The 13,838-nt window shown below is 45.1% G+C and overlaps 1 protein-coding gene across 5 annotated transcripts in view; it reads right to left on the bottom strand.

Moving 5' to 3' along the window:
- The window catches only part of O-fut1 (O-fucosyltransferase 1), a 48,257-nt gene that overhangs the window by 18,750 nt on the left and 15,669 nt on the right, over positions 1–13,838 (bottom strand). For 4 of the 5 annotated variants that reach the window (XR_013311624.1, XM_077650581.1, XM_077650585.1 and 1 more), the window contains exons 4-6: positions 11,628–11,796; positions 7,916–8,108; positions 4,459–4,590 (exon numbers count right to left, since the gene is read on the bottom strand). Coding sequence is in view for 4 of the 5 variants with exons in the window: in XM_077650581.1 (XP_077506707.1) it covers positions 4,459–4,590; positions 7,916–8,108; positions 11,628–11,796 (494 nt within the window). In the remaining variant the exon portion in view is untranslated. Of the gene's footprint in view, positions 1–2,002; positions 2,144–4,458; positions 4,591–7,915; positions 8,109–11,627; positions 11,797–13,838 lie in introns of those variants that run through there. The other variant, XM_077650584.1, reaches the window with a different exon arrangement.

The following is a 13,838-nucleotide window of genomic DNA, read 5'->3' as shown; positions in this document are numbered from 1 at the left end:
TCAAAAGCAGCAAAAAATAATACGACACTGCAAAAAAAAATGGTACGGTTTTGAAGTAGTTTAACCAAGCAGGACATGAGAAAGCACTTGAGGCAACACTGCCTCGAAGGCAGCCGCATGCAAGATCTTATCGTCAGCCACTACCGGCAGCCACAGGCGGGGAGTGGGGGCAGGGGGCGGTGCCAGTTCCACGCATTGACGGAGCAGCTGAGCAAGACCTCCACTACTGGTGCTTTGTCAAAGGTTGAGGCTTCACATATACCTCAGGTTTTTCTGCTATGCCAGTGAACTAGTGCTTTCATGCTAAAAAAACGTGGCACAAACAGTGCTCGTCCGTTGCCGCTGCGCAGTTGCTTGCGTGATTACAGAGCCCATAGCTCTCCGGCGTCAGGAGCAGGGACAATGGAGTGCACAGGCGACGCGAGGCAAAGAGTCCATTTCCTGGGGAAGAAGTTGCGGGCAGACCAAGAGAAGCAAATGCCTTTGCAGCCGGTCAACTGGCGGCGGCACGACTGCATGTACTCTCCTCGGGCTTGGTCACGATGCCTTTGCCTCTTTCACTCCACCCGCCCCACTCGTAGTTGCATTGCGCGAGCCGTGGCAGAGGTGGCGGCGGCTGCTGCCACAGTCGCGTTGTCAGTGTGATTGTGAAATTCTACTCCACATTAATGACTTCGAGTAACAGAGCTTTCTGTAAACATTGTCAAGGTGATTTCATCTACATTTATTTCTTATCTTGGCTTCTGCTCTGCACTGTCCTTTCAAGTCATCTCGCGAAAACTGGAAGCAACGAAAACCTGGATGTAACGAAAATCCCGAACGTTTTTCAATTTCGTTACATCCAGGTTTGACTGTATGTGAGCCCTGTGCTATATATGCAGCCAAGGTTCCAAGCCTTAATCGAGGATGAGCGGTGCACTTCGTTCCTGTTAGTGTAGCCTGGGTTGTGCACCCCTTTTGTTGCTCCCTTTTTTCAGCATTTCAAGGAGAAGGGGGGGGGGGGTGCAGGGATCGGAGGTGGAATTTTTTATTTTAGTGCGAAAAACCACTAATCCGGTGGTTCTGATCCGAGCAAAATCATCTAGCGTTTGCTCGCTTGTCCTAGAGAAACTTGGATCGCACAAATTCCGCAGGTGGCAGCACCTGCCATTTCGGGGCAGTGGTGCACCACCTAAGGGGGGACACTGGTCTTAGACCTATTTTCCTTATCTTTAGTCCAATCCTAATGAAACTACATCGCCTTGCTCAGTTTTTTTCGCTGATTTCAAATATAAACTTGATTTTTAATTAATTCATTAGTTCCTAAGATAATTAATTTTAATTAGTCATTTATTAGTACCTCAGTACAAGAAATGGCTCCATAAAAAACAACTTTTAACCCATGGCTACATAGTATGGTGAGTAAAGTGTGCAATAATCAGAGCAGTTTTTCCATTTCACCCCCATTAGTAATTTTACAGCACTTAGAATAGCAGCATTCAAAGTGTGAACATCATGCATCGATAAATTTTGCAAAATTATAAATCCTTGAAGCGTGATTGAACAACTGTGCTTCAATTATTGCATACATTGTGCCTTCAGCTTCCCTTAGCAAACAATATGACATGTCTATCTGTCCTAGATGTTGAGATATTGACGTACTATGACAGCCAGGTGTCCAAAATTTTCATGGTGTTAAACTGCCTGCTCCTGCTCAAATTGAGCCCACACGGTGATCTAAACTTAGTATTATGGTCAAAATACCAATTTCCTGGAGGAGAAAACTGGTAGAGTTGAAGAATAATAGCTATAAGCTCCAAAAATGTCATTTTTAAGAAATAGATCTTTGGGTCATATCTTGGTCCCAAAGACCAGTGTCCCCCCTTAACCGCTGCAGCACCGCGCCAGGAGTGGTAAGAGGACTTCTAGGGATCTATAAATGTTAAGCAGAGAAAGACCAATTCTGCATATATGGATACGCCGTGCTTTTGCACTGTATACGAACGTTGCAAACATTCTCTCTCAGTTTTTTGCATTGAGCAATGAAATTTAGCATGTTTATTCATGTCCATTGAATGCTTAAAAAAAATTTCAATAAAATGTCTTCGGTAGTTTTGGCATAAATTTTTATACGCTTCATTGCTGTACCAAACTTGCAGGAAGCCTGGAATGACAACAAAACATGGTAGAACTCTGCAATCAAGTTTTACCCAAAGAAATGGTACCGTATTTACTCGAATGTAACGCGACTGCGAATGTAACGCGAGGGGTGACTTTACATGCTGCCCAGAGGGAAAAAATAAAAGCACGAATGTAACACAAGGCTTAAGGACACAAAACTAAGTACCGTTAATAGACATTGTGGCCAACATGTTTATTCATCTTCCTCACTTTCGGAAGCCGAGTTCTCAGAAACAGAGTCCTCCTTTTCGCTATTGAAGTCTTCTGGTAACTTCTGCCGCATCAATGTTGCTCGCCGCAGAGAGAATCTATTCCTCTTCATGAACGTTTGGGCCCACCCATGAGATGCTCTGAACATCCCCTCTCCCCGAGCAACGTCTCTAACTTTCCCATGGATCAGCTCGATACTGACCCCCATGAGACGGTTGCGCTGCTCGATAATAAAGTCCGCCACTTTTTTCTCCAGCTCGACATGATGGCCATGGTGAGGCCCACGAAATCCTTTGAGGTCGGGCTCACAATTAAAAAGCCCCTCCCGCTGCAGCCGCCATCCGCGGATGGTTGACTAGTTGAGGTCAAGTCTTCGAGCTGCTGCAGAATTCCTGAACTCTTTAGCTAACAGGATCACTTTACTCTTAAAACGAGCGTCGTACTGAGCACAACGCGTTGCCATCGTGTGCACTGGCTCAATACACCACGAGCGACGACGTGACGATGCGTTGAGCGCGAGGTTGCAACGAACACAAAAAAATGACAGAGAACAATGCTTCGAGGATTAAGGTTTTCAGGTTTAAGGGGGTTTAACGTCCCAAAGCGACTCACGCTATGAGGGACGCCGTAGTGAAGGGCTCCGGAAATTTCGACCACCTGGGGTTCTTTAACGTGCACTGACATCGCACAGTACACGGGCCTCTGGAATTTCGCCTCCATCGAAATTCGACCGCCGCGGCCGGGATCGAACCCGCGTCTTTCGGGCCACGAGCCGAGCGCCATAACCACTCAGCCACTGCAGCAGCTCGGAACAACGCATGACTTTGGATGGATGAGGATTTGGCTTCCATGGTACCCATGTTGCCAGCATAAGATTGCAAAACTGCGGAAACCGAAACCAGGCTGATTGCTTTGAAATGGCTGCACAGCAGCATTGCTCTAGGCCAATTGAAGTGCAGTATTCAATTATAACGCGAGGGTAGACTTAAAGAGAAAAAATTCGGGAAAAAACTCGCGTTACATTCGAGTAAATATGGTAGATGTATGACCTTATCCAAATAATTTTAGCAGCCTGATTTGCTTCTACACAGAATGTTATATCAACACTTGCACAATGCACTCATTAATGTCATGTAAAATTAATGACAGAGTGAAAAAAATGAGAAAGTAATTCAGAAATATAGGAAAGTTATTGCATAAACAATTTATCAAGGAACACAATGCAACCAACCACATGAAAATCTGGGAAGCCATTGTCAGGTTATGCTTTCTGCAAGCAGGGCTGTCAGGTCAAAAAACACTTTTGAGGAAACTAGCATTTTCACGGAGATGTCAGCCAGTTTTTTGCTACATACAGCCACAAAAACATTTTTAAAAGCCAAAAGTAATTTTACCACCTGGGAAAGTTTTTTCCAAAAAAACTCGACCATCAAAGGGCCAAGTTCAATGCACATGCATGCTCATTAAGCTAAACACAAAAGCTTTCCTTCTGTTTCAACAAAAAAATTCAGTCATCAGCACTTAGCCAGTGTGTCCTGATTGCAGCAGTGCTGTGTCATTTCACGTGACTGTTCCATGTGGCTATCTCGCTATCTCTTAGCAACTAGCCAATTCTTCTACTGATGACGCAGCCTGCTAACAACCAGACACTTGTCAGAAGCACACTAATGACTCACACATTCTCACGTTCTTAGTTTCAATGAATACCTCGACTGCGCCAAGTTACTGGACATGAATATTTGTGGCCTGGCTTTAGCTACGTGCAATTTAGGTTACTGTTCATGACTCGTGGCTTAAGACCCGTGACCTGGAAGTACCAACTGGAGATGAAGACCCGACAATTAAAGGCAGAGGAAGGCCTTAGCACACACAGAGATAAGACCTCAGTGCTAGAGAGCTGTCCTACCCTGCCACAGATGCTCAGCATTCAACACAGCAGTAAAACATTTCCACAACTGTCTTTTTTGAGATGACAAGTTTCTGCACTAGAATTGAAATATGTCTTGCAGCTAGAGCTGAAGTTGCTTGCCCCAAATGCAACCACAGTGAGCACAATGAGAGGGTGATGAGCACAGCGTGAGCAGATACCTGCTGTGTGACGACTTCAGCAGTGGGGAGGCACGCCAGTGCAGGCAGCAAGCCCCGCTCTCCCATGTAGCCCACACACTGCGGCGCCGAGAAGAGCAGTGGACTCGACTCAAGGTGATCACAGGCACGAACCTGTTCAACATAGATGCCAGGAAACGCACACCCTTTCAACCAGGCATGCACTGGTGCATCAATTGTAGGAACACAACTTAGCTGGCAACTGTGCACCAAATGTTGCATGTCACGCCATACTATCACTCAAACAGTAGAATTGAAATCATGATGGCAACACCTGCACTGCCCTGCAAGGGAGCACCATCAACTAACAGAGAAAGACTGCGGACCACTCTGGAGCAATAAGAATGTTGGTTCATTGGTGAGCCAAGCATTTACAGAACATTTCACCATGAGTACTGCCATGTTCGACAAGTAGCGCCACTTTGTGTTTGATTGGACCACTGCCACCATGATGGCTTGTGTGGCCGCCAGCAGCTGTGCTTGGCAGTGCAAGAACAGCTGTTTTTTTGCTTGCACTGTGGAACTGAGTTTACACTTCCTTCAGCGCTCAGTTGGCTGGCAAAATCATTGATGGTGCATGGTTACTGCGATTACTATTAAGTTGGAATGCTATTGATAACTGGATAACATGGTGTGCTGGTTGCACATGCCCTCAGAGTAAACAAAACACAAGGCTAGACAGAAAGCAACAGGACAAAATGTTAAGCTATTTGTAGTGTTGACAGAGCTGAAATTGTGGGACGCTTAACAGACATGACCATACTTCGACAGCTTGCATCTGGCACACGCTGGTGCATACAAATCAAGTATGCAGAGTGCACACAAGCAACCTCCCCTTTGTATTCTGGCTGATACTCAACAGCAACATCTCGCCAACTATCTGTCCTCAGCTGATTTTTAACATGGATTAAATTCCTGCTACACTTAATGCTTTCATTAACAGCTACACTGTCATGATCATTAGCCTCTAACTATGACAAAGGCCTTTCCCATCCCCTTCCAGTAAACCCTGTCCCGTGCCGGCAGCGCCCCCTCATCCCAGTAGACTTGCTACTCTCATCCGCCTAATTAGCTCTCTGCTATGCTTGTCCTCTTTTAGAATCCATTCCATTACCTTCACCCCTTATAAGGCACACAAATGGTGAAATTGCCCTCAGAATGACTCTAGGAATAGAATGACATCACTTTCAAGCTGTTTCCACTTATTCGAATGCCGAATGAAAGATCCCCCCCCACTAACAGAAACCATCCGCATTAAAGTAAAATTTTTTTTGAAAACCTGGGCAGCAGTCATTCCTTTTCAAGATGAAAACTGTGCGACAATGGCAATTTTTTGCATTTCTATCGAATGCTTTAATTCATGCATGCTATCAGGAGTGTTGGAGGCAGTTCTGCTCCATAATGGTGAGGGTCTCCATGGCTTCTTTCAGTCTGCAAAGCAGTAGCGCTAGAGCCTCTTCATGTGTGGCATTGCATGTGAGGAGGCTTAACTGCAGTAATGGTGAACAGCCCGTCACAACCATGAAATTTCGGTGCATTGTAAGAATATTATCACGTGGATGGAACGAAAGGAAGTAAGTGCGCACTAACGCTTGAGCGGCAAGACGCGTTCCAAAAATAAGCAAACAAAAAAGATAAGCGACAGGGCAATTGTTCTAAACAGCGTGCAGCTTGGCTGGCTGGCTGATATGCACAGCCAAAAGCGACCAGTGCTGCTGGGTGGCAGCGAAGCTCTGAAAACAAAACTATGTATGCGGCCAGACTCTCCCTCGGACCTATTGACGGGGGCATGCCGATTGCCAACACACCTGCCATTGCACGCACCTCAGAGGGGAGCGCGAAACAATGTAATATGCAGCTAAGGCCTAACGGAAAATATCTGAACAATCGCTTGTCGAGCAGGTCATACCTCGGCACAGCGCCACTTTGGGAGCCTGGCCGAAATAACTGATGCCAGCCCTGCCAGCCCTGGCACGTACAAATAAGCGAGCTTCTTAGACTATAAACTCGCATGGGCATTTGGCGGGGCTCTAGCGGATGTCAGAATTATCCAAATTTCCGAATTAATGGGGGGTCAAATTACTGTGTGGTCATGAACACTTTGCGGCAGTTTTTAAAGTTTTGCTGTAACCAGAAGCTTCGTGCCTTCTGTTCCACTGGAGTGACGGCACGGGAGCTTGGGAGCCGATAATCCCGCATCAGTAGTTGGCATTTTATTGGCAATCGGAAATCGAAGGAATTTAACAGTCCAAGTTACAGCCCCACGATTTTCCCGCGTGTGTATAAGAAAAGGCAGGCACCTAGAGAATTGCCAAGGGCATTACAAAAGGTAACATCAGTGCACTGACTAACGTCAACCTTAGCCTTTTTACGTCAAGCACTTCTCTTGAGCATAGAGCACACCTTGCGGCAGACGTTTCACTGCAGCGGAAGCGAAGCAGCTCCCTTTTATTCAAGCGTAGGTGACAGAAACATGTAAGAGCTTAAGAGAGGTGTGCATTCTAAGTAATCGTATCTGTTAACCGCAGGCAAAGTAACAAAGCTGCTAGTTCAGTTTAAAAATGTATAACATTCAGTTGTAGGAAACTCAGTCACAGTGTTTACCAACAAGCTTGATTACACGGGATTTCTGTGCTCTCAAAAGACATTTGCAATCTTAGGCTAAAAAAAAAGTTTTGGAACGCGATATTCAGCCAGATAAATGTTGGGTGCTACATTTCCTTGATGTGATAATACCTTATTTCACAATGTTTACCAACAAGCTTGCTTTTGAAAGATGTGTGGAGATTTATGGTAAAAAAGGAAGCGTGATACTAGGCAGGAGAAATTTTTCGGCGAATGTGAGCGCCACAGCATGTTTGCATCAGCCGTCCACGCCGGTTCTGCAGGGGCACTTTGCTGCAATTATGCTCTTCGATGTGTCCAACTACATGTAAAATCGGTTTTGTATATTACAACAGTTACCCGATGGAATGAAGTTGCCTTTACTTCAAGATACACATCGTAGCCTAGTGCATATAGCTTCGTCTGTGGTATGCACTACCTGAATATGTGCATAACCGCGCCTTGATACTCGCGTATGTCGTACACGCTGGTTGCCCCGTAAAGGCTCTTCCTTTTTTTAAGAATGTCTGATCGAAAAAACCCCGTGCGAATACTTAAGCTTGAAAGCCACACTGCAGAGCGACGGGTACAGCCATGCTCGAGTACGCCTCACCGAATTCAACCAGCTACGCCGCTCCACTATCTCCGCTGACGAACGTTTTGCCACGGGCGGCGCTGTTCCACCAAAGCGACGGTGGTGCCATACAATGGGCACCCGGTCATTATAGCATTACCACCACTACAGGCAATAAAATCTGAGGACATATTCACATAGAGAGCATGAATTATGCATGCACAGAAAGAAGTCCACAGGCAACGGCAGAGCTATACTGACCCAGTCAATGCCATTGCGAAGGTGGATGCCAATGAAGGGAACGCGCAAGCTGGTGCGAATGAAGTGCCGCGCCTTGTTGAGGACTGCATCGCTCCACACTAGGTATGACTGCAATGCCAGGTTCTCCTGCTGCACCGGGAAAGTGGCTGGAGCGCCCACAAATGCCAGCACCGGGTACTTGTCGCTCGGGTACCTGGGGTCAGGGAAGAGCACCGTTTGAGATCGGCACCGGTGCATGCCACCAGAGCACACAGCGCTGCTGGAGCAAGGGCAGCTCACTTCGCTTTTAAGCACTCACTCTCCAGCAGAGCATCAAAGGTTTCACACATCAGCCCAATGAGAAACTCTTGGAAAACAACCTAAATTCTGTCACACGGGCCTCCAAACGCTCTTCTAGTTGCAAACTTTTGCATTTTCTCTAGTGTTTCTCTTCAGAGGCACACCGCACTTACTCAATTCTACCATGCACCTTTTTTCTGGAAAAACTCGTCTAGAATGACATGCGTGTTAGAATCGAGTTCGAGAATGAGACTATATGCCAGCAACGCCCTATTGTCATCGGCATCACAAAAATTGTGACTTCAGACTTCTTGTGCATCGATACAGTAAAATCTCGTTAATTCTACCCCAGTTAATTAGGAAATCCAGATAATTCGAACAGTCGGTGCAGTCCCGGCCGGCGCCCATATAAGTCTATATGGCGCCCAGCGCTCGCTAATTTGGACGCTACGAGTTTAGTACCAGTTAATTCGAACAGCTTCGCGAAGGGAGGCGTTTCTCTCGCTTCTAACCACGTGGTTCTCCTAGTGCGCCGAAATTATGTGCTCGTCACGTGTCTTTCATTCTTTGTATGGAAAGCATGAATATCTGGTGTGCGTGACAATCAAAGACGCTGCACTTCTTTTTTTTACCGTGAAAAACGGGTGCACATTATAATCGAGGGCGCGTTAGAATCGAGTAAATACGGTACATGGCAATTCAATGTCCCAAGGTGAAAACAGCTGGCTAGTAGAACTTGACTATCACCCATCCCTACCTGGCAGCACTTGGTTTTTGACTACAGTAAAACCTCGCCGATATGTTCCCAGTTCATGCACTCAATACTGCGAACTTTAAAAATGTCCTATAGAGTCACATTATTTTTCTCCTGGCTAATATGTTCCCACAGAACACACTTTCCCAGCTACTATGTTTAAAACTGTGACAAGTTCTGGCCTTATAATACATTTAGCGACCAACCACACATGTGCAAACATACAAGTGGACCGAACCTGGGGCCACGCAATGTTAGGAGCAGAAATGCAGTGGTAGTCACTCGCACTGATGGCTTCTCTACAATGCCTGGATGCAAAGAGGCGAAGCACAAAAAAAAAAAAATAATGGGGTATGTACTAACATATGAGTGGGCTGTTTCTGAGGGGACCTGACACGAGGAGAAACACAGTGGCTTTTTTCCAGTGCCGAAGAGCACATGGCAAAGCACCTGAGTACTACAGTGATGTGCTCACCTAAGAGAGGGCTGGGTATGGGGAATGCAGCATGAGAAGCAAGAACATTGCAAGAGTCAGCCCCCATGCCGGTTTCCCCGCAGTGCATAGGTGCAAGAAGGCAAAGCATCCAAAAATGAGGAAGAGATTTACTTTCGCCATTGTTGTCAACTGACTGGATGTGTTGTGCAGTTCCTTCTGCGCTGAAGACAACACAAATGCAGGTTGAATTCTGCAAGCACTAGAAAATGAGCTGTTAAAACCTTGTGCCAAGAAATGCTGATCGACACTTTTATGAAGCTGTCAATAAATTCCCTTGTGCACATTCAACTGTTTCATTCTTCAAAATTAGGCGGTTTGGAACACACAAGGTTAAATTGCAAGTCCGAATGCTGTTCCCTAATTCCTTTAATCCTCCTTTAGTCTTCGCTCTTCACCTCTGGATAATGCTGTAGGGTATGCTTTAAAAATTAGGTCCCAGGACAGAAGCTGGCATCTTTGCAGCAAGTGCTGCACTGTTCTGGAGCCGTTGCATATTCGTTATGACAGCCACGAGAATGGAATGTCTTTGTAGACAGATTACACACAAAGAGTTGAGGCAGGTCCAGAGTGGGCACGGAAATGCTGAATTGGAAGGTAGCAGTGAAAGCGTAGAAAAGTTATTCAAGTTAGAAAAAAAAGAGACATTTCCTAATAAACATTTCTGAACTGTAATCAAGTCCTCATCGCATATTTATGGAGTTAAAGTACCATATGTCCTGTCAAAAGTGCATGCGGCTAATTATCAACATTAAAATATTGATCCCTAAAAATATGAACTTAACCCCTAAAAATATGGACTGTTCTTCATTGCTTGTCAAAAAACAAGAATTTTTACCAAATTCTTATTTGTGAATCAAGAAACAAAATTCACTCTTTAATCCCAAAATAACTATATTGAACACAACAATAAAGTGTCCTATTTCTAACTTATTACAATGACTACATAGGATGGAGTTAATCATTAAGTACTGCCTCCAGTGCGCTACATTTCATTCAGAGATGACACCTGAAGATTTAGCATACAAGTCAAAGCTATGAACTTCCTCTTTACTGCAAGTATGTCAGTTTATAATAGTATATGGCTACATCGAACACACAGATTATCGTAAAACCCTGTGTAAAAGTATAGGAAAGTCAATATATCACACAGTGCGCCGTGCACCTCCAAGTGACACTCCTCTTAACTGTGCTCCCGCAATCAATTTTCGTGCGTGGAGACAGTGAGCTGCCAGGCCTTGGACATTTGCTGGCAGCGCTAGCACAAAGGTGGCTACTAGTGCTGTGAAGTCGCGCGATAAGGTGAACGCAGGGGGTGTGCTTGAGGGTGGCCTATAGTCTCTTTTTACTTGCTTTCCACGCCATATCGCTGTCATGTGGTGAAGACAGCCTAACTGACTAAAGCTCAGTAGCAGCCCTCGCCAGGCATGCTTCACTGCTGAAGGAGTCGCTGAAACCGTCTGTACCTTAATTTTAATGAGATTACTTTATTTATGGTGCACTGTTAACAGGATTAGAGATATTATGACAGGCAGTGGCTAGTTCCAAACCACCATCCGCTGTGGCTTCGTTTCGAAGTAGGTTAGGCCCAGTGATGCCTAGAGGACGGTGCACTACCAGCAGGCAGGCACATGGCATGTTGCTGCAAAAAGTGTGGCACTACTGAGGATGCAGTGTATCCTTGCTTCGAGGCTTCCAATACGCATATCTATTGCCATTCTTGACATAATGAATTATCGATATAGTATCTAACTATTTCGCAATCCCCTTAAGTTCCGTATATCTGAGTTCAAGCGTATTGGGGGATTTATACTGCAGTAGAGCGGTAAGCTGGGATAGTTGGTGCATCTGCTTCTTTGGTGGCATCTTTTGAGTCAAAGGTGGAATTTATTAAAGTTGGCAGTACTCAGTTGCTGAAGACTACTTGGAAAATTTTTGAATATCCATAACCCCAACCGATTAAAAATGAATGTCACACATATTCAAATCGTACTCGAAAATTTGAAAGTTGGAAAACACAAATGGAAACTTGCGGGATTGCTCCAAGAGTCCAGACCAGCCAACCACATACAGGAGAGGGGGGGGGGCTGCTTAGTCCAGCCAATTCCCGTGGGCACTGAGCTCCTCCCTCTCAGACAAGTAAGGCCTCCCTCCACAAGACCCATTAGCCAAGCTGCAGCACTTACTTCTCTTTCCACTTGCGTGCCATGTCACGATAGTGAATGTCGTACTGGAGGGGTGCATAGAACTCGGACACATGGAAATCCACGCCAAATGTGTCCCAGAAAGGGCCAAATGGGTTGCCTTCTTTCGCCTGGCAGCCCTGGCCAGATGCTCGTGGCTGGTAGCAGAACACTGCACACAAGGCAAGAAATAAGGCAGCTCTAAACAGTTTCACCACACTGGTTTAAGTGACCCTGCTGTTAAGCAGTCTGCTGGGCAGCCAAGGAGCACCACATTTAGCAATATGAAGCATTACAGTCAAGCACAACTGTGAAACACAAAACTCGAATTGAATCTCAATGATACAAAAACTTCTGCTCTGAGCTTTGGGACAATACAAATGTTTAAAAAGCCCTGGCCAGAAATGGTACTGGTATGCGAGGTTTAACAAGTTAACTGCCAAATTAGTTTCCGGAAACATACCAAAATCACTAAACTTTTAAAAGTGGTCATAGTTTTTTTCCACGTAATTCTGATTCTGAAAATGTATTACTTCACTGGTTCCTGGTAATTAACACAAAAAATTAAAGATGAAAGAGCTGATCTCGAGGATGGACTTCCCTCAGCACATGCCATAGTAATGGGTCACAAGGTACAGAAATGCGCTGCATTAATTCGATCTGATACACTGTAACACACTGCAAAGTGCATAGACATTGCTTGGTTCTAACACAAACAAGATTTCATCATTAATAGCAAAAATGTGTGCTGCCAAACACATCACCGTTGTCATTATCGCCGTTGTTCTCGTCGTCATCTGAAGCCGTCTCCAGCTTGCAAATGAAGTCAGAGTCACTGTCGGAAACAACTTCTAGATCGTCAGCAACACTGCTGTCAGAACTGCTCCAAGATGTAGCTCTTTTTCTCGGGACATCGTTGCCATCAGGCACTCTTCATGTGAGAGGCCATATTGAAATGACCTTTGCAAGGCTTAAAGGGGAACACTGGTCTTAGACCTATCATCCATATTTTTAGTCCAATCCTAATGAAACTGTATCACCCTGCTCAGATTTTATACGATTTCAAATATGAAATTGCTTTTTTTAATTAATTCATTAGTTCCTAAGAAAATTTTAATTAGTCATATATATTAGTACCTCGGTGCAAAAATGGCTCAATAAAAAATAACTTTTAACCCATGGCTACATAGTATGGTGAGTAAAGAGTGCAGTATCAAAGCAGTTTTTCCATTTCACCCCCATTAGTAATTTTACAGCACTTAGAATAGCAGCATTCAAAGTGTGAACATCATGCATCGATAAACTTTGCAAAATTATAAATTCTTGAAGCGTGATTGAACAATTGTGCTTTGATTATTGCATACATTGGGCTTTCAGCTTCCCTTAGCAAACAATATGACATGTCTACCTGTCCTAGCCATTGAGATATTGACGTACTAAGACAGCCAGGTGTCCAAAATTTTCATGGTGTTAAATCACCTGCTCCTGCACAAATTGAGCCCACACAGTGATCTAAATTTAATATTATGGTCAAAATACCAATTTCCTGGCGGAGAAAACTGGTAGACTTGAAGAATATTAGCTATAGGCCCCAAAAATGTCATTTTTAAAAAATCGATTTTTGGGTCATTTTTTGGTCCTAGAGACCACTGTCTCGCCTTAAAACACATGCTAAAGATGCGAAATGTGTTTCTTCATGGACAGCTACCGCCCTCTAGTGTCCAAAATTGAAAAGTACACAATTACCGGCCGTAACTCGTCCTTGGTGGTAGGAGCAGCGCAACATTGGGCCGGACGAGTGTGACACTTCATTGACAATAGCGGTACAATCTCCCATAACGAGTACAGCTCGGTGTTGGCGGTTAAAGGTTTAACGCCCCAAAGCGACAGATGGGCTATGAGGGACACCGTAGTGGAGGGCTCAGGATTAATTTAGACCGCCTGGGGTTCTTTTAACACTCACTGGCATTACAGAGTATACAGGTGTTCCTGCATTCCTCCTCTATGGCTGCTGCGGCCGGGATCAAACCTGTGACCTTGGGATCAGCAGCCAAGCACCAAAGCCACTGAGTCACTGTGGCAGGTCCTGGTTCAATTCCACTCTTGGAATAAAGCATGCAGCTTCTCAGGCTGTGATGGGCAACGCAAACGGCCAAGCGGCCAAGTGAGCGCCAGCAGGCAGACAAGGCGAGCCAAAGTAATGGCAGGCCCTTT

This window comes from Amblyomma americanum, chromosome 1 (genome assembly GCF_052857255.1).
Source record: "Amblyomma americanum isolate KBUSLIRL-KWMA chromosome 1, ASM5285725v1, whole genome shotgun sequence".
Lineage (NCBI taxonomy): Eukaryota > Metazoa > Arthropoda > Arachnida > Ixodida > Ixodidae > Amblyomma > Amblyomma americanum.
The sequence above is the reverse complement of the archived record's forward strand: the minus strand, read 5'-3'. Positions and strand labels throughout refer to the sequence as shown.